We start from the raw sequence: 20,780 nt of genomic DNA on the forward strand, positions 1-20,780 counted from the left end.
AAAAGAAATATTTACAAAATGTGAGGGTGTATTGCATACTCACTTCTGTAATAGACTGTATATGTTGCATAAGATTTTTATTTATTTGCTTCAATATTCATTAGTATGTTTACTTATTTTGAAATTAGGGTAATAACATAAACTTGAATATGAGAAATAGTCTGTTTTAAGTAAACGGAAGTACTTAGTCATTTAATGAATATTTTTACCATGAGCACAAAACCTTTACATTTCTTTTGCATTATATACTTAGTAGAGTTTTGGGTTACCTTAGTTTTTCTACATAAAGAATAATATGGACACAATTCATTTGTAATTTCTAGTGTACTGTCTCAATTGACTCAGTCAGACGAAGATAAAGCATGTGCATTTTCTGAATGTGTAAAGTCCGAATTGTCAACAGATTGATTTTTCACATATACATTATTTTTTTAAATGATTTTTATATATGGTGCTGAATGCTAGTATAGTTGCCTAAACACAATTAACCAAATGTTCTGTTTCTTTGAAGATATTGAGCCAATTAATTAATGAAGACACTGTGAATAGATTTATACTGTGAATAGGTATAATTTCAAAGAATGTACTTCATTTCCACAATAGCATAGTTTTCTTTATTAATTAATATAAACTTTGGAAACAGCAAATGTGAACTCGTTTAAGGCTTAAAAGCTTAAAAGGGTACAGATAGATAAACATAAAGAAAGCATTTCAAAAGCAAAGGGCAAAAGGTAAGGAATTTAAATAATTTCCTGTCCGGTGGCTTATATGGCTTTAGAGTCCAGCTTTAGATTATAGTTTAACCTGTCCAAATATATTATTACTAAGAAGATAAAAATTGTATGTTCAGATGAAAACAATACATCCATATTGAAATGCTTTGCAGTGTCTTCATGAATAATAGAATAGTGCAGAATGGAAAGTATAGGTTAATAGGAACACAGTGAAATGAAAACATAGTGAGAAATGAGTAAACTTTGAGAGACTTCTGGGTGAGGAATGGCATCTTCAAGCGATTAGAGGCAATGAAGCCACAACTGAAACACCAGCAGATAGACCTTATCCTGATAAAAGATCATTTGTGCTCTGGATTGCTACACTTCACAATGATGCTTCAGAATAGCAGTTTCCCATGGATTAATAAATCTTATCTGCTTAATACTTAAACCTTATTCCTAAGTATGTGTATTAGAGCTGCATAGGTTTTTAGTTTAAAAAAATATATTTTGGAGCTTGAAGGAGTATAAATATAAGATCTATAGTAACTTAAAGTTGCAAACCTGAGTGGAAAAATCATGCTGTGCAGCTCTGATGTGTCCATTAAGGCTGCTTGGATTTTCAAAAGGCTTTTGTTGTTGTTGAGGGTTCAAGTAAAGTGCTTCTTCAGAATAGACTGTAAAGTAACAAAGTGCCCCAGTTCTAAGTTGCCGGTCATCTTAAGTCTCCTAGTCCAATATTTAATAAGACAACAGCATATTAAAAATTCAGTACAACAGCAACAACCACTGTTAGTTGCTAATAATTCTAAAAACCCAACAGTCAAGTATTTTCAAATCTTGTGATACTATGACCATCTAACTCTGATAAATGAATGTGCATTCACCTCTTCCCTATGAATAAATCTAATAATTTCATTGGAGCTAGAAAAAACATAGCACTTACTTTTAATAATTTAACTTACTTCAAATAAAATAAAATTACAATCCTTGAAGTTGAAACTATATGGATATATTACACAGCAGTGCCAGCAGAGAAGACAATTCAGGCTATCTTGTGATCGGTGTCAATGAATATCTGATAATAGTCACATCAGAGTCAATAGTGGAGGAAAGAGTTTTGTCACTTTCATTTATATTCATAACCCCAATCTGGAAAATACATTATACTTTAATCAAAGCAAGTGGCAACAATTTCATTGCCATTTTTGTCATAATGATAAATATAACCAATTTGTCGAATAAGTTGTCAAAACAGTGTTTCATACCTTGAATAATGATTTAAAGAAAACAGTATTGTTTGTGCCTCATAAATAAATGAAGCAGCTCAAAATGGATTCAAAAGCTTTGTTTTTTATTCCATCCAATTGTGGACAATTCTTGGAGATGGTCAGGATACGTTCCTGACAGCACGATTTTTCAGAAGTGGTTTGCCGTTGCCTCCTTCCTGTAGCTGAGAGAAAGTGACTAGTGAAAGGTCACCCAGCTGTATTTGTACCAAAGTGAAATTAGAACTCAGAGCCTTTTGATTTCCAGCTTGATGCCTTAATTATCATATGAAACAAATTTCTTAACTGAATGGTATTCAAAAGTCCAAGCCTGGTTGTGTTGGCTCCTGTAAATTGGACTCCTATAGGGTTCTATCCATGTGTTCTGAAATCCTGATTAGACCCATAGACTTTGTACTAGAAAGCATTATAGTATACCTTATAAACATACTCAAATGCTTAAATAGTTTCAGACATTTAACTTTGTTCTGTCCTTGCTTGCAAACCCAAATAGCTTTCTAGCTCTCACTTTCTCTAAGATTTCCTTTTAAAATGGCAATTGAGTTTTTAAGTACATTTTTAAAGCAGTACATTGAGATAAATATCTATTCTGCATTATAAATGTGTACTGCATAAATAGTAGATGTTTAACCTCAGTGTATTCTTCAATGCCAATGATCCATTGCTGAAAGGGAAAGGGAAAAGACTGCTGTTGGCAAGGAAACGCCTTCGTTATGAACTCTGAATGGTGTCTGATATTGTCTATCAGAATTGGACAGCAAGCAATCCTGAGAAATTTGCAATAGACTAAGTATTGAGACCAATCTGCTGCTTGACAAATGGAGAGCTATCAAGCAGATGGCATGCTGGAATCTCTTGCAGGCCAATTTGTATCACTGAAGTATTCTGTTGAGTGTCTCCAATCCATTAGCATTCACCATTTTCCAGAGACAATCAGTAGGTTTCAGAATATCACAAGAGGATATGATAAATCATACTGAATCTACAATCTCACACATTATAGATATTTTATAGGAACATTTACATATCAGCTGTAGTATAGTTTTACCCTTTGGCATCCTTGTTTCTCTGTTCCCAATGATTTTTTAAATTTATTACATCACCTGTCAGTGTTGTCTCATATCTCTGTTTTAGCTGTTTGTATTTTGTAGCTTTTTGTTTTCATTTGAGAATTCTAGCTGTAGAGAAGTCAAAGATAGAGCCGAGGTGGCGCAGTGGTTAAATGCAGCACTGCAGGCTACTTCAGCTGACTGCTGTTCTGCAGTTCGGCTGTTCAAATCTCACCGGCTCAGGGTTGACTCAGCCTTCCATCCTTCCGAGGTGGGTAAAATGAGGACCCGGATTGTTGTTGGGGGCAATATGCTGACTGTGTAAACCGCTTAGAGAGGGCTGAAAGCCCTATGAAGCGGTATATAAGTCTAACTGCTATTGCTATTGCTAAAGAGGTTGGATCTGCAACAAAAAGCTGTGGTATGGAACGCTCCTATTTTCAGATTCCAGTCAATTTCCAGAGCAAAATCCCCCCCCCCTTTATTTATTTTTTAAATGCTTCACTCAGAATAGCAGAACTGTATTTTCAAAAGGCAAGCATGTTCAACAACTGAGCAAACATTTTTGCACAACAAAAATATATTTTTGGGATAGAAATAGAAATAATAGAATGTTGCTTAATGATTCTTTCATTGAAAAATGTATGTGTGTATGGGGGACTTGTCTATCTGTATTGTGTTTCTGTGATAGACACACACCCCATCTCTACTTTGATACACATATGAATGAGTGGCACAACATTGCTTTCATTTTAATTTTAATGAAAATCTCTGATCCTCCTCTGTACCCAAATGCTTCATATTATCCAAGAACAACAATGCTAACCAATCAATTGTGATATGCATATAAATCCATACACTGGAGACTTCTATAGGTCTGTCCCATAGAAAAATAAGAAGTTGGCTCTCTATTCTATCAACCCTTGCAATGGGAAAACAGATTCGCTATAGAAAAAAACTGAATATTATTGAACTTGAATATGAAATGTAGTTTGCCTATCAGCAGCAAAGAAAATTGATTGCTCAATTCATTTTCTTTTACATCTGAAACTTATGTCATCGGGAGTGATATGCTTCCATTTCTTAGGGAGTGTCATTTGTTAGGGCCCACGAGGAAAGCCTTCTTTGTTCTGGTACTCAGCTCCCCCCTCCCCCCAACATCATTCCCCCGCAGATCAGATTTGCCCCAAATCTACTGGCTTTTCCTAAGGCCTTGAAAACCTGATTTCGTGGAACCTGGGGCCCAATACATTTTGTTTTGTGGTGTTTAATCTTAATTTTAAGTATTATTATACTTATTACACTATTTATACTACAAGTAGTTTAATAATACTTAAATACTTAAAATATTAGGCTTCCAGAGTCATTGCCTCATTCCCAGGTCCTAGAGAAAGTAACTGGTCAAGATCATCGACATGGCTTCGTGTCTAAGGCAGTGCTAGAATTGAAAATATCCCAGTTTCCAGCTTTCTGCCTTTAACCACAAAACAAAATTGGCTCAGTTTTATAATTATAAGACTTCAATTATCTTAATGACATTTTATTATATTTTGTTGCAGATCCACCTAATGCTTTATATCTTTTTTCCAGATACCACCTCAAGTACAGAAGTAAAATATGTGATTGCTTTGGTCGCAGTTATATGCCTTGTCCCATTGCTGGTGATCGCCATTGCTGTGGTCATTATCTTTTACTTCTATCGAGTTCAGAGGAGGAGGAAACTCAACAAGGCATGGGAGAAAAATGTGAAGTCCAGGAAGCACAAAGACTGTAGTGACGTTTGTGCCATTATGCTGGATGATGATCGCTCTGACATCAGTTCTACTTGTGCTAATAATATTAACCATAATACCGAATTGCTGCCTATTGAATTGGACACTTTGGTAGGCAAAGGACGATTTGCAGAAGTCTATAAGGCTAAACTGAAACAAAACACATCAGAACAATTTGAAACTGTGGCTGTGAAGATCTTCTCCTATGAAGAATATGCCTCCTGGAAGACTGAGAAAGATATCTTTTCTGATATAAATCTAAAACATGAGAATATCCTACAGTTCCTTACAGCAGAGGAGCGCAAGACAGATCTAGGCAAACAATACTGGTTGATCACTGCTTTCCATTCAAGAGGCAACTTACAGGAATATCTCATAAAACACATAATTAGCTGGGAGGATCTGTGGAAACTGGGTGGCTCTTTGGCTCGTGGGATTGCCCACCTCCATAGTGATCACACACCATGTGGTCGGCCCAAGACACCAATTGTCCACAGAGATCTGAAGAGCTCTAATATCCTGGTAAAGAATGACCTGGCTTGCTGTCTCTGTGACTTTGGGTTATCACTAAGGCTGGATCCTACTCTGTCTGTTGATGACCTGGCTAATAGTGGGCAGGTAAGCTGACACAGATGATTTTGATAAATAATGTTCTTTGTTGAAGTATCAAGCTTTGTGGTAGATTTACTGTCACTAGAGACAGGCTTGAATAACTGCATGCAATTCCATGTAGTATCTCTTCAATAAAATCTGGAGAATTGAAAGTGGGTGGCAACTTTAACTCAGACTGCATTAATATCCCCAGTGATGCCTTTTTCCTGGCACCTGTTTCCACTTATGGAGGAAATCCTAATCATTACACTTTGAGGTATTGCTTAAGTGGGGATTAAAGACATGAAAACTGAATCTGCTTTCACCTACCCAGTAGTCTCCTATCATCTACACAGCTGACTTTGTTTTTGAGAAAAAATATTTAGTGGTGGTTTTGCTTTCTAAATAGATACTTCCATTTAAAGCATTTTAATTTTTGTAAATGCTGACAGGTTGGTACAGCAAGATACATGGCTCCTGAAGTTCTGGAATCCAGAATGAACTTGGATAATGTTGAATCCTTTAAGCAGACTGATGTGTATTCCATGGCTTTGGTTCTGTGGGAAATGATATCTCGCTGCAATGGTGTTGGAGGTATGCTAGATCCCATAGATTAAGTATTTTTAAGCAGATTTTATTATAACTCATTGTCTATTATGTTGGTGCTACATTTATTACCAAGTTACAGAGGCTTCTGGTGTTGTTCATAGATTTCCCTTTCAAGCAGTTTTAGCACTTACTGAGCTAGCCATCAAGCTATCTTATTTAGCAAGTTTGAAACCAAGAGCAGACAGTCTTACTGGCACAGGGATTAGCAAGCAAACATCTGCACATATTGTGCATTCCTTGTTCTCATCAATCTTGAGCAAAGTCATCTTGTGTGAGGGGGAAGATTCCAGGTCATAGGTAGCAGGAAATAAGCTTTTTTGAATGGGTTTATTGGGACATGAGAAATATAGATCTCCCTTCCAGCAGTTTTATTCAACAAAGTTGGTTTCATCAATGCTGGCTTTTGTGAAAATTCTGACTTTTCTGTCCCCGCAATTCTCTACTGCAGTACCAGTGCTCATTCTGTAACCCCATTCAATTGACCTGAACACATTAGTTTGTTGAGAGAGATTATATATACAGACCATTAAACACTTTTGAAATCAAAGTTTAGTTTGTAATTTGTAGTTAGACCAGGGGCTCTTGAATTGTACCCACAATTCTTTGAAGCTGTATGATCAGCATAGAATAAGATCTAATCATCTTTTTAAATCTAATCATACTTGCACAGACATTGGTGATAAAATTTGTGCTTGCTTTGCCTAGGCAACTACACAACGGTTAAAGGGAAAAGAAAAACATGGAGTGAATTTCAACTGTTCTCCACAAGGAGCACTCTCAAAACTCTTCTACTTCAGTTGGGCATAGTCACAGGAAGTAATTTAATAATATGGATTTTGAGATCCAGAGATTAAAATTAAAACCATACTGTAGTTATAGAAAGCCAAGGGTGTATTTATTTGTTACGTAATTATTCATTTTATCTATTTTATAGTTCATAAAAAAACATTTATCATCTCAAGGGACCAAAGTACCAGAAAGTATGAGGACCCAAGTTAGACCTTTGTGGTTTCATCCATTCTGATAGAGAAAATGAAAAGTTGATAGGGTTGGGACAAGGGAAGGGCATTGCTCTTAGAGCTCCACCTAACAGCATTTCACGGTTTCTCTGTTGTGAGGCATGAATGAACTGTTTATTCAGGAATACTCTTGCATCATAGCTGATTCCTGAGATCTTTTCCTGTTTCTGTTTAAGTACCCTGGAATAGTGCCTAGATAAAGAACCACCCTCATTGCAGCTACACTGAGAAAGTTTCAGAGCTGCCTAAAAATGATACAAAAAATGTACTATTTTAGATCAAGAAATATAGAATCCTTTATCTATCTCTTTAAAGAAATGGGTCCTTAGGCATCACAATAAACCATGCAAATGTTAAATATGTAGTCACAGTAGGCATATGCTTGAAGAACAATAGAGTGAGCTTGGAATTACAGTGAACTTAGAATTTGTTAAATCAAAGAAATTGCCATCTATAACAAATGGTTATGATGATAAATACATACATAAGAAGTAATACAAGGAGACTTATGTCAAATAAATCTAAGAAAATGGGATGGGTTTCTGAAAAGTTACAGGTTACAGTTGTTGTCTATAATACACAGGTAGTCTTTGACTTACAACCAGAATTGAGTCCAGAATTTTGATTATAAGTTGTTGCAGTCATAAATTGAGTCACAACGTGACCAAATTCAATTTTTCAATCATTTTATGACAGTATTAATAAAGAGAGTGGGTTCCTATGAGATGCAGTTGAGGTGAATATATTTTCCATATAGATTCTCAGTACGTTTTATTTTTTTTGAGCTGGCCTTATCTCTAAACATAAGATATGAATATCAATATACTTGTAAATGAAGAAACAACTTTAGGAAAGACCATTCAATTGGTTGTTTGACAAAATGTGGAAAGAAGTTATAGCTTTTCCAATTTTTCACTAGAGAGTAGTTTAGGAGCCATATTTAAAAATTGCTTTAGAAAGCAATACTGCTTTCAGGAAAGCTTGAAGTGCCTGCTTGAAAGTTTAGTCAGCACAACAGCTGTACACCAGATGTTATGCATTGTGACAAATATCATTTCCATCCAAACAATTTGCCTTTTCAACTGACATGGATACTCTGAGAAAGGAAAGCACAGCGAGCCTTAAGTGTTCTGACAGCCCTCCCAAAGTCACTTCTTTTCAATATTTTTGTTGTCTGTATATGACATTACTCAGTATCAGCCAAGTTACAAAAAGATACCTTTGAAAAATACGATTCTAAAAAACTTATGCTCTTTAAGCTTCTTTAAGCAATGCTGGATTACTTGAAATGTTTTCTGGCTTTGTCTGAAACAATACATTTGGATTAAGGAAGAAAGTATAGAAAACTGGTGTGTTGAAAGGTTTGGGACTTTGGTATTTGGCAGGAAAAACAAATCTAAATATTTTGGAAGAAAAGTAGTCTACACTCAGTTTTTCAAGTGCTCCAAAACTTTTGGTATTCAGATACAAATCCATGACCAATTTCTCATTGCCTACAGCAGTCAAACATTAAATGTAGTAGAACAAAATGCAGCTACATTTTTACTCTCCCACTTCATTAAAATTGACTGATACAGTTTTAATTTTTTTCTTTGGTTCAATCATGTCTAATTTTCAGAGGCTACCTGCACAAGTCCCTGCAGTTTTCTTGGCAAGATTTTTCAAAAGTAATTTGCCATTCCTTCTTTCCTAAGACTGAGACAAAGTGACCAGCCCAAGGTCCCCTAGTTGGTTTTGTGCCTAAGACAAGATTAGAATTTAAGATCACCTGGTTTCTAGCCTGTTAACCACTACACCAAACTGGCTTTCTCTATTTTAATATTGGTATTTAAATGATGAGACGTGACAAAAGAAGGCAAAGCTGCTATTTCTCCCTCCCATCCCAAACAGTTTTGTTTAAAGAATAAGCCTACTTAATGAACTGTTGTGCATTAAAATTAAACTTAAGCATATGAATTGTAGCCTCCACTGTTTTAAATGAGAGTTCTGCAGAAATAATACTACAATACTATCATGCAAGCATGCTGCTTTCCCTTTAAATTGAGTCATTGGCTTCTTCCTTTTTTTCTCTACGAAAGAAAGCTTGGCATTTTTAAAATGCCCTCTATTGTGCTTCAGGTCACACTTGTTTCCTTACACTGGCTCCAGGAAATATACTTTGTGTCTGTTAATTGGAACATGTTTCAGTTTTGTCCTGCATCCTTTCATGTCAAAAATAGATTTCAGGGAATTATCTTATTCAGCCTATTGGTGTCCTGAAAACAAATTGTATGTTGGATGAGGTCCCTTAGGATGGACCTTGACTCTTCATGAAAATGTGCAAATATGAAGTGGACATTTAAATGCAATAAACATCATTCCTCAGAGAAACCGCAATGATTTGGGTCTTTGTCAGTTCAGTTCAGCATATTGGTCTAATCTAAAGCTTTTTATTGCCTGCAGAAACCAATTCTAAAACCATCATGATCTGGTTTAAATAGATGTTATTTTCCCGTATTTCTCTGCTTTGATATGGTTTTATTTTAAAAAAATAAGGCTATTTCAAGCACTATTTGTCGTGGGAAAGCAAGAAAATAAAAATTTCCAAAATAAATACTTGCAAAACATGTTTCAGGCATAATTGTAGAGCATTTGTAGCTTACTGGTAGAGTTATGCAGCTAGGCAGATAAGACCAAGAAAAGTTCACTGTGTGCTTTTATTTTTAATTCTGAGAACTATTTTCTGATCTGGCAAATTTCCCCACTGTAGGGCACAAGTGGAGACATTTCACTTATATTTGGAATATTTATGAGTTTTTATAAGACAAAGCATGGTTCTTCCTTATCTTCTTGCACTGTTTGTTCCTCTCTGGATCGCTCTTTTTGTTTGCCCAACTGTCTCTTCCACATCCCTTTGCTTTTGCCTCATTGGCTACTTCTCCCACCACATTTCTGCTTTTTCCTTTGTTGATCCCTCTTCCTTTCTTTTCATTTTTCTGCCTGAACTGTGCCATCATGCATCTCTCCATTTCAGTTCCTGCTTGCTTTCATCTTTTTCTTCAATGCTGAACCCAGAATCCAGCTCTCCTTTTTCTTAGTCTTCTCTCCCAACACAAGAATCAGTCCAGCTCTCACAGGCCCAGAAGAAATGACTATGAGTGTGTGTATGAATGTATAAGTTTGTGCTTGTCTATAAATATTTTAAGTACAACTTCATGCTGTTTAGAACACACCTCTCAAATTTATGAACAGGCCTCTGAGTCCATACTCCTGTTTTACAATTTGGCAGGAGCAATCACATGACAACCCACAAAATTCTGAAACAGAACTCTGTAAATAGACTTTTGTTGCTATAAATATATAATTATTTTAAATGTTAAAAATAAATAAAACTCTGCCATGCATTGGATGAAAAACAAATCATTTCCCTCCTAGATGGTGCGTGTATATTGCAGGATTCTGTATAAAATCATCTATGCTAATAAACATAAGTTCCCTGATTCAAATCCTACCATTTATAAATGGACTAGGGAAAAAACATATCTAAAATACTAAGTAGGTACCGTCAGGAAAAAGGCGTGTGTTGTCCACCTTGAGTTATTTGTAAAAATAATACAGACAAGATATTAAATAAATAAAATAATACTGAGCTGCATTTTTATATCATTCCAGGTATATGAATGATGCATTTTAACCAACAGTGCCACAGTGCTGTACTTGATTTTTGAATTTAACATTTTTTTGATCCACACAACAATTAAAATATAAATTAACAAAATACGCCTGGTTTTCACAAAGCATACAAATAATAACAACAATAAAAAAAAACAGGGTTGAAGCTAGTCAACATTTGCATGTGATATGAAAGTATCTAAGTTTGTCATGTAGCTAGCTAAAAACGTTTGTCTAAATTTGTCAGACTTCACCAACAAAAACAACAGAAATGAAATCTGGATTGCCACTGGTGTTGCTTTTAATTTTTCTTCCCATTTTTCCATTCTGTTTCCTCATTTATTTATTTTTGTTGGGGAAAATTTAAGCAGCAAACAAATCAAGCTCTGGCTTTTAAAGAAATCTATTCTAAGACTTGCAGTGAAGTTTTGTTTTCAAAACTCTCATGCTTTTTTTTACACCTGAAGCATACTATATAATGCAGAACAGCTTTTAGAATATATGTAAATGTACATTCTTGTATACAGCACACACTTGCCTTCCTGTGGTTCTATCTGTCTTAGTTCAGTCTTCATGTCTGTTCCAGAATTATCTTCAGAAAACTTGAAGAAGAAAAAAAAACTTCAGCATATACCCCAAATCATTTAGGACCTCACAGTTTGAGAATTATAATGAGTTATGGATGGGCAATGAGTTTGGATTGAATTTTTTTTTGAAATCTGTTAAGAATTGTGCCTTGACTTGCTCTAGTGTTAGAATTTAGTTTTATTTGATTTTTTTAAATATCTTTTTAACTTCTCAGCAAATAGGAATTAGAAAAACAACCCTCTCAGATTCTTGAAGGTTTTGGTGGTTTATCTATCTATTGATCTTGTCTTTAAATCCTTGGAATAGAGATCATCACAATAATTTAAGGCTTCTAGGACAAAGCTTTAAATTTCAGGAAATGCACCCACACCTCCCACTGTCTTTTTCAATAGTAGATAAATGACAGTGATAGATAGTGTAGCAATATTGGCAAAATGTGAGACTCTGAAACAGAAAATGTAATGCAATGCTGAATTCAGATCATAAAGAGCAGGTGCCAGATCAGATTCTACTTTATCAAGGAGGGGCCAATACAAACATCTTGATTTTAATCATCTTAGTCTAACCAATTGTCTTCATTTTTGCTTATTTTTCTAATAGAGGTGAAAGACTATGAGCCACCATTTGGTTCAAAAGTGCGAGAACATCCTTGTGTAGAAAGCATGAAGGACAATGTTTTGAGGGATAGAGGACGGCCTGAAATTCCTTGTTCATGGCTCAACCATCAGGTAAGACAGTGTCTCAATTATTTTTGGAGGAAGATAATTCATGGCAAAAGTGGCTAGTTGTCACATATAGATGTCACCATAGAAAATAATTACAGTTTTTTAAATAATTCAGTAGATGCCTTTTATTCAAGACACTAAAATTAATATTAAAATATAATTCCAACTATTATTTCTTCATGTTGTGCTTCCCCTTGAAGTCCTTTTTACTGGACAATTGTATGTAAGGGATAAAAACAAAGGTGGGGGGGCTAAAAATAAAAAGGAAAGCAAATAAACATTGTGCCTTAATATTTATCAGAGTTGTAAAAAGATCTTTCAAAATGAGTGCTACTTATTGTGATGATATTAGAAGCACTGCTCCAGCAAAGGGATAATAGGGATTGCAGCTCTGTTCCATTGTATTCATTTTCTGCTGCATTATTTCTCTGAACTCTGTTTGTCAAGTTGATACAATTTCCTTAATATGGAACTGGTTTCATTTTTATTCTTTCACCAAGACATCTTATTGCCATAGATCATATTTAGTGGAATAATCATTTTTATTAGATTTCAGTCAAAATTATACTAAAAATCTGCCTGTGGTATTTTTACGTTACTGCTAAGGTTTTCAATTCTTTTATAAAATTCTAAACCTAAAACAATTATTACTGCTTTATTTATCCCTTCTGTTTTTCCATGAAATTTTATTGTTGTTATATACCTCTTTTTCATAATACATTTGAAATGAACGCTACATACTTTCTCTTTCCTGTCTATAATGAAATTTGTTGACATTACTGATTTCAAGTTAATATTTAATTTAGCTTAATGTTAAATTTAGCTTCAGAATGCAGAAAAACTATAATTTGTATAATTTCAATTCTACTGTTGACAATTGTCAAAATCAGCTATGAAGTAAATCATACAATTACATTTGGCATTAAAAAAAGATAGACTAGTTTTCATTCTTTCTTATCACCAAGAAAATTATCCATTGAAATAAAAGGCCAAATTTTTTTATCATAGGATTTAATTGATTAATATGCACGAGCTACAGACAAAACATTACATAAATGTTCATATGAGTAATATCTTCCCGATACTTAATTTTGACAAGGCTGAAATTAGCCATTCTTTTCTAGAATGGAACATCCATTGTAGAATTCCCATTATGGTATAATTATAAATAATATCATAATAACTTAAATATCACATTAAGACTTGACGTTTGTAGCACACAAAAAAGTTTGGGCTAACTTCCTTCTGGTCTTCCACTTTATCAATTCCTGCTTCAATTGAATATTTTGGAATCCTTCTGTATCTCAGAGAAGAATAGATAGAGGAATCTCTCCATAATCACATACGAAACAGAATTCATATGGACCATCATTCTATGTTATACAGGAAAATTCACCCCAAATTTTAATTGGCAGTATATAACTCTGGATTTATTAATCCATAGTTATATACTGCCAATTAAAATTCTAAAGAATGGAAGGCGGATAGGTGAAAAAAAGTTCTGGTCACCATTTCACAAAAAAGCTGATTCAGAGGAGTTCAAGGCAAGTAGATGTGGAAAAAACAGGGAAATCTCATTCATTTGTTTTAATGATAGAACTTTTTTCTTCAGTCAGATTATTTTGAAATTCATGTCTTTTAGTTTGCTTTATTTTTTTATACCATAATTATTGACAAAATTAATAATAGCCAGAGCATATTCTACTGTTAACTATTAGTGGAAGCTGCCTGGATATATTAATTGCAGGCAGCATGAATGGACATGATGGTTACTTATTTTGTTAATTTTTTATGTATTGTCAGCAAAAAATGTTTGGTGGATTTTTTGCTCAAACATCTAAATAACTTGGTTGCTTCTATGTTATGTATATTGTGGTAACTGTTGCTTTAGCCAAGCCAGGAAAACGTCTTCAAAACATTCTAGACAATTTAGCAGGCATCAGTTAATTTGTACATATCTTCTTTAAATATTGCAAACATAAAGTAAAATCCCAAACTGTTTCTCACTACCATTACCCAGCTGCCTTAGTTGCTAAGTTGTTTTGCTAAACAAAACAAAACAAAAATCATAGGTATGTTTATCAATTTCTTGTAAAATTCTAATTACAAAACAAGATAATATATTTATTGCAGGGTTTAGGATACTTACTGCAGATAATGAATCCTTAATATCTCAGGATATATTCATCTTTCTCTAACATCAAAAGTGGCTTACATAAAATATTAAATTGAGCTATTATAAATTGTGACAAGCTGGATTTCTTGTTTTCACATAAGATAACACGGATATATGGTATAAATTAGAATGATATATTTTCACAATTATTACTATTTGTAACATGAAAAGTACATGAGATTTTTTTTATACATTTGTACCCTTTGTAGACTGCTTTTTATTGAGTCTTCCTGAATTCAAAGGCATTGCTTTCTATGCTCTTTTCAGGGTATCCAGAAGGTGTGTGAGACTATTGTTGAGTGTTGGGACCATGATCCTGAGGCCCGGCTGACAGCACAGTGTGTAGCTGAGAGGTTCAATGATTTTGATTACCAAGACGGACTCTCGGGAAGAAGCAGCTCAGAAGAGAAGATCCCTGAAGAAAGCTCGGGCAACAGCACCAAGTAACAGCTGGCAAGAATCAGTGAATGCTCACTTTTAGGTTCTCTGTGCTTGGCCTTGGAATAAGAGGAACATTTACCATTGGACCTATTTTCTATGACCATGAAGAGCTGCTTTTTCCTCCATCCTGCAGCTCCAGGGAACAGGAATGACTTTATGGGGCAACCATAATGGGCCATGTGCAGTGCCAAGGCATAGTAGTTGCTTTCCTAAGTGTGCCATAAGATAAGTTACATTGGTGCTTCCTGAGAAAATAGGACTATATTACAATGCCAATAACAATTGCACTTTATCAAGATTTGTATATAAAACTATGGAAGCTCAGTACTAAATATAAATACACAAAGCTGCCGAGAGTCTTCCAGGAAATGTCTAATAGATAGAAAATTGCAAATTTTTGCTATGATGCTGACAGCAGTATTGCATTATTCACTTCGCTCAAACCATAAAAACTTATAGCTAACTACACTACAAATAGTATCAATTGCTGCATCTTTTTTTTCCAGACGAGGGGCAAAAAAACCAAATGGCAACTAGAACCTTTTGGATATATTTGAGCTTTAAAGAAAAAAGAAAAACTACGACATTATGCAATGGTATTCAGCTGGTTCCTGAATGTTTAAAATTTAGAACTTATAAACTGTTGGACCATTCACAGTCAGGAGTTTTGGTTGCTTTGTTTTTCTGTTCAAATGAAGAATTTGCAATGGTTTTCTTTCTTTCTTTTTGTTCTTTAATGTCAACAAAAATTTATTAATATTCCTCCCCTTCTTTCAACCAGCACATCATGTTCTCAGTCTTCATACTGATTACAGGTTTCTCTCCCCCCCAACTTCCCCCTGGAATTGGGCAGCACCAATTATAATTGCAACAGATGTTTTGCATTTGCCATGCATTCTGGAAAAAGTAGATTCCTCTCTCTTTTCCTCCATCTTTTTTTGGATCAATAACATCATGTCTAGTTTCTTAAGCCCTTAAATTCACACTTGATGTTGTGCCCAGAAGGAATAGCAGATGAATTCCTTCCTGAGTTTCTATGATGTTTTGGCAAAAATTTGTTCCGCACTCTGGGCATGCATTGCTTTTGGTCCTTGTAACATGCATCATAGCCAATGCTGCCTGCAGTTAATGCTTAGAAATGCTATACATTCCTAAACTGATTCCCCACAGGCAAGGCTTACATTCTTTTAGTCTTCCAAAATATTTAGTGTTGGAGCTTTTTGCATCTTGGAGCGAAGGGAAGGGACGCGACAAAGCGGGTATGCAAACAGCAACCTTTATTTAGAACAGAGTGACTACGATTCGACGTGGCGTGGTTCGCGCCAAACATTTATACCTCCGGGTTTGAACGAGGAGCCAATGGGGTGTCGAGTAGCTCGACCAATCGGGGCGAGGATTGAACCGGCTCCGCCCGGGAACCAATCAGAAGGGAGTCCTTTATTCCCGCGCTTGGATTTCCCGCGCTAGTATTCAACACCCCTCCCCCCCTAGTCAAAGTGTTCCCTTATGAAGGGCAAACATAGTCTTGTAAGTAGGTGGGACGGTGACGTTCTCGTCCCGACCTTCGTGGCTCCCCGGCGGTTGTCGTCGGGGGGGGAACCGCCGGCGGAGGTGTGTCCGTGGCGGGGCGGTGAATCTGCGACGCGGTCCCGTGAGATGGCGCTGGCCCCGGGCCCCGTGCCCGATGTCCATTTGCCCGGGGTGGCGTCTCCGTGGCAACAGGAGTGTCCGACAGTGGCCCCGTGCAGTCTGGTTGGGGTGTAGGTTCAGAGTCTCGATAAGGGCTTCGAGGAAGGGAGTAGCCGGGTGAGGCGTGTCTGTCCGAAAAGTTCGTATCGGCTTGTCCCCCGTTCCCCGGGTGGAGGCGGTCCGTTGGGGGGAAGGTCATCGAGGGTGGCTCATGCTGAGAGCGGGTGTCTGAGAGGCTCGGGCCATCTGTTTCCGCGGGGAGGCGTCGCCTTAACTGGTCCACGTGGCGCCTCCATTGTGTTCCGTCAGCCAGGCCGACCCTGAAGGAACAGGGGCCAGTCAGAGCTGTGATGGTTGCGGGAACCCACCGTGGATCCCCAGAGAAGGAGCGGGCCCATACAGGATCCCCTAACTTAAACGCGTGGGAAGGGAGGGCCCCCAGGTTGCTCGGCAGATCCCCTGCGTAAAGTGGATGGAGCCTGTCTAGGGGGGTTCGCAATCTCCTACCCATCAAGAGCTCCGCGGGACTTTTATTAGTCGTTGGGCAGGGTATGGAGTGCTGGCTCAAGAGGTAAGCCGCCACTCTTTCTTGCCAGTCGCCCTGGTCCATGCGGCCCAAAGCTTCTTTGGCTGAGCGAACTGCGCGCTCCGCCCGGCCGTTACTAGCTGGGTGATAAGGGGCGGTGGCTGCGTGTCTGATTCCTTGTTCGGCCAGGAATTCTTGGAACGTGGTGGAGGTAAACTGGGGCCCATTATCTGAGACTATCACATCCGGTAACCCATGGGTGGCGAACATCTTACGAAGGGCCCTCACTGTACTCTCTGCTGTGGTGGAGGTCATGATTACCAGCTCCACCCACTTGGAGTAAGCATCGACTACTATCATGAAGTTTCGGCCGTGGAAGGGGCCGGCAAAGTCAATGTGTAAACGGGACCATGGGCCTCTAGGGATTTCCCACTCACGAGGGGCGGCTGTGGGGGGATTCGGCCTAGAGTTTTGGCAGATCCTGCATCGGCCTACGTATTCTGCAATTTCCGAATCTAGCAAGGGCCACCACACATAGCTACGGGCTAAGGCTTTCATTCGCGCTATGCCTGGGTGGTTTTTGTGGAGTGCGGGCAGGATTCGTGCCCGCAGGGCTGTGGGGATCACTACCCTATCCCCCCAGACAAGACAGCCCCCGTGAAGGGCGAGTTCGGCTTGTCGTGCTTTAAATGGTCGGAATCCTTCCGCTACCTTTTCCGCGGGCCAACCCCTCAAAACCCATGAAGCTACTTGGGATAGGACGGGGTCAGCCTTTGTGCAAGCTGCGACGTCCGCGGCAGAGACGGGGAGGTCGGATTCGGCGATGGACAAAATAGAGAGAGTGGGCACGTGGGCTGTGTCCGTCTCTGGCAAAGGGCAACGGCTCAGGGCGTCTGCGTGCCCTAGCTGCTTACCCGGACGGTATAACAGCGTATACGAATACGCCGTTAGGAACTCCGTCCAGCGTGTCATGCGGGGAGACAAAATGGGGGGGGTTGGCTTGTCGCCTGCCAGTAGCCCCAGGAGCGGCTTGTGATCCGTGACAAGGGTGAAATTCCTACCATAGAGGTAGTCATGGAACCGCTTAATGCCGGACACTGCAGCCAGGGCTTCCTTATCGATTTGGCTGTAGTTCCGCTCCGTGGAGGAGAGTGTCCGGGAATAGAAAGCTATGGGGGCCTCTGAGCCGTTCGGGAGGGCATGGCTCAGGACCGCCCCTATGCCATAGGGAGAGGCGTCGCAAGTCAGAACTAGGGGCATCCTATCGCTATATTGAATTAGGACTGCCGACGAGGTCAAAATGTCTTTTATAGCCGCGAACGCGTGCGCTTCACGGCTACCCCATTGCCAGGCCGCTGACCGGTCAAGCAGTCGGTGTAGTGGCTCAGCTAGCGACGCCTTGTGGGGAATAAAAGGGGCGTAGAAGTTTAAAAGCCCCAGGAACGCCTGCAATTCCGCCCTAGAGGTGGGTGCAGGTGCGTTTTTGATGGCGGCAACTTTGGAGGGAGTGGGGTGGATGCCTTGGGCATCGATGAGAAACCCCAAGAATTCTACTTTGGGAACAGCAATTTCGCATTTGCTGCGCTTTAGTTTCAGTCCTGCCTCCCTAAAACGTGTGAGAACCTCCCGCAGTATTTTCAGGAGTTCCGAGTGGCTGGGGGCTGCGACCAGGACGTCGTCGAAGTAGGGAACGACGCCTGGGAGCCCGTGGAGCAACCGCTCCATGAGGCTCTGAAAAATTCCCGGAGCAACCGAAACGCCGAATTGGAGGCGGCGGCAACGGAAGGCCCCGCGGTGGGTGACGATGGTCTGGGCTGTAGCCGCATCGTCGTCTACGGGAAGCTGCTGGTAGGCCTGTGCCATATCTAGCTTGGCGAAAATGCGGCCTTGCCCTAAGGAGTGGAGTAGGTGTTGCACTACGGGAACCGGATATGGATTTGCCTGCAGAGCCAAATTGATGGTCGACTTATAGTCGGCACATATTCTCACCGATCCGTCGGGTTTGACCGGGAGGACTATGGGGGTTTCCCAACGGGCGTGATCTACGGGCTCGATTACCCCCTGCTCTATAAGCTTATCAAGTTCGGCGTCTACCTTTGCTCTCAATGCGAAGGGAACCCTGCGTGCCTTCAGCCTAATGGGAGCGACCTGGGGATCGAGGCAGAGGGAAATGGGGGTGCCCTTATAACAGCCCAATTTCCCATCGAACACATCTGCGAACTCATCTAGAACGCTATCTACGGTGAGGGGGACTACCCTGTGCACCCCCTCTATGGTGAGGCCCAAGGCGGGAAACCAATCCAACCCAAGGAGAGCGGGCAGATCGTTCCTGACGATTAGAACTGGGAGTTTCCCCTTAAAGTCTCCGTATTCCACCTGGATGTGGAATATTCCTGCCGTGGGAATCCCATTTCCCTGGTAGTCTAGGAGGGAGACCCCGACGGGGCGCAATTTGCTCTGGGGAACTCCGGGACAAAGGCGGGAAAACAAGGCCCAAGATAGGAGAGAACGGGAAGACCCGGAGTCCACCTCCATTCGACAAAGCTGACCTTCGAGTCGGACGGCGGTGCTGATTTTGCGATCGCCGGCGGGAACGTGGGAAGCCTGGTAGACCACGCAGTCGGCGCCGGAGGGCTGGTAGGTTGAGTGGCAGTCCTCAGCTCGCCTCGCAGGACGTGGCTGTTGCCGGCGTTGCGGTGCCTGGCGCTGGTCGCTGGGCTGCATGAACGATGGGGCTGGCACGAGAGCCCGGCAGACCCTGGCGAGGTGTCCTTCTCCTCGGCAGCGGCGGCAGACGGCGGAACGGAACGGGCAGGATGCGCGGCTGTGGCGGCCGCCGCATCCGCGGCAAGGTGCGTTTGAGACTGGCTGAGCGGGCGTCGGTGGTTGCTGGTGTGGCCTCCGCTTCGGCTGCGTCCTCATTTGTCCGACGGTTTCCTCCTCGTCTTCAGCAGGAGAGAGGTCGTCGACGAGGTTCGTCTGGGTGGAAGGCCCCGCGGCGGTTTGCGCGGGGGTTTTCAGCTGGAGGCGTTCGATGTCGGCCGTGGATTGTTCGGAGAGCTCCGCTGCTCGCGCGGTCTCCACGGCTTGCACCAAGGTGATTTTGTGGTTCCGGAGCATGCGGCTGCGCGAATGCACGTCGCGGACCCCGCATACAAACTGCTCCACGAGGTTCTCCTCCAGATCTGCAAAATCGCACTGGGCGGCCACTGTGCGCAAAACCTCTAGAAACTGGCTGATGGATTCGTTGGGCTTCTGCACTCGGCGGCGGAAGGTGAAGCGGCGTGCGATCAGAGAGGGTGAGGGAGCATAGTGGTTCCTCAGCCTGGACATCAGCTCGTCCCACCCGAGTTTGTAGGCTGGCCTCGGGGCGGCCAGGGCTCTCGCAGAGGCGAACATGGAAGGCTCACAGCAGGACAAGAAGAAGCTGCATTTCTCCTCGTCGGTCTGTGCCTGGTTCTTTGATGCGATTAAGTAGCACTCGAAACGCTCCATGAAGCCGTCCCATGATTCTCCGGCGGATCCGAATGGCGCGAAAGGAGGAAGCGCTGATGCCATCGTGGTGAGGAGCCAGAGAGGGGGAGGAAGAGGGCGGAGAAAATTTTGCATTCGCTGCCGGAGTTCTCAGCCTGAGGATAGCGTTCGTGCTGGTTCAGACGCGGTGGCAGCTGGCTTGTTCTTCTCCGTGGTCGCGGGAATCGGTATCCCACCTTCGTCGCCAGTTTTGCATCTTGGAGCGAAGGGAAGGGACGCGACAAAGCGGGTATGCAAACAGCAACCTTTATTTAGAACAGAGTGACTACGATTCGACGTGGCGTGGTTCGCGCCAAACATTTATACCTCCGGGTTTGAACGAGGAGCCAATGGGGTGTCGAGTAGCTCGACCAATCGGGGCGAGGATTGAACCGGCTCCGCCCGGGAACCAATCAGAAGGGAGTC

At 40.5% G+C, this 20,780-nt stretch overlaps 1 protein-coding gene across 1 annotated transcript in view; it reads left to right on the plus strand.

The window, feature by feature from the left end:
- TGFBR2 (transforming growth factor beta receptor 2) overlaps positions 1–15,847 on the plus strand; it is a 45,197-nt gene extending 29,350 nt beyond the window's left edge. The window contains exons 4-7 of the mRNA XM_014065238.2: positions 4,645–5,444; positions 5,870–6,011; positions 11,885–12,012; positions 14,453–15,847. Coding sequence (XP_013920713.2) covers positions 4,645–5,444; positions 5,870–6,011; positions 11,885–12,012; positions 14,453–14,632 — 1,250 coding nt within the window. The 3' untranslated portion in view covers positions 14,633–15,847. The remainder of the gene's footprint in view (positions 1–4,644; positions 5,445–5,869; positions 6,012–11,884; positions 12,013–14,452) is intronic.
- Positions 15,848–20,780: the final 4,933 nt, after the last annotated feature.

Source organism: Thamnophis sirtalis, unplaced genomic scaffold (genome assembly GCF_051295495.1).
Source record: "Thamnophis sirtalis isolate CommonGarterSnake01/CBP01778 unplaced genomic scaffold, rThaSir2_p1.2 scaffold_4, whole genome shotgun sequence".
Taxonomy (NCBI): Eukaryota; Metazoa; Chordata; class Lepidosauria; order Squamata; family Natricidae; genus Thamnophis; species Thamnophis sirtalis.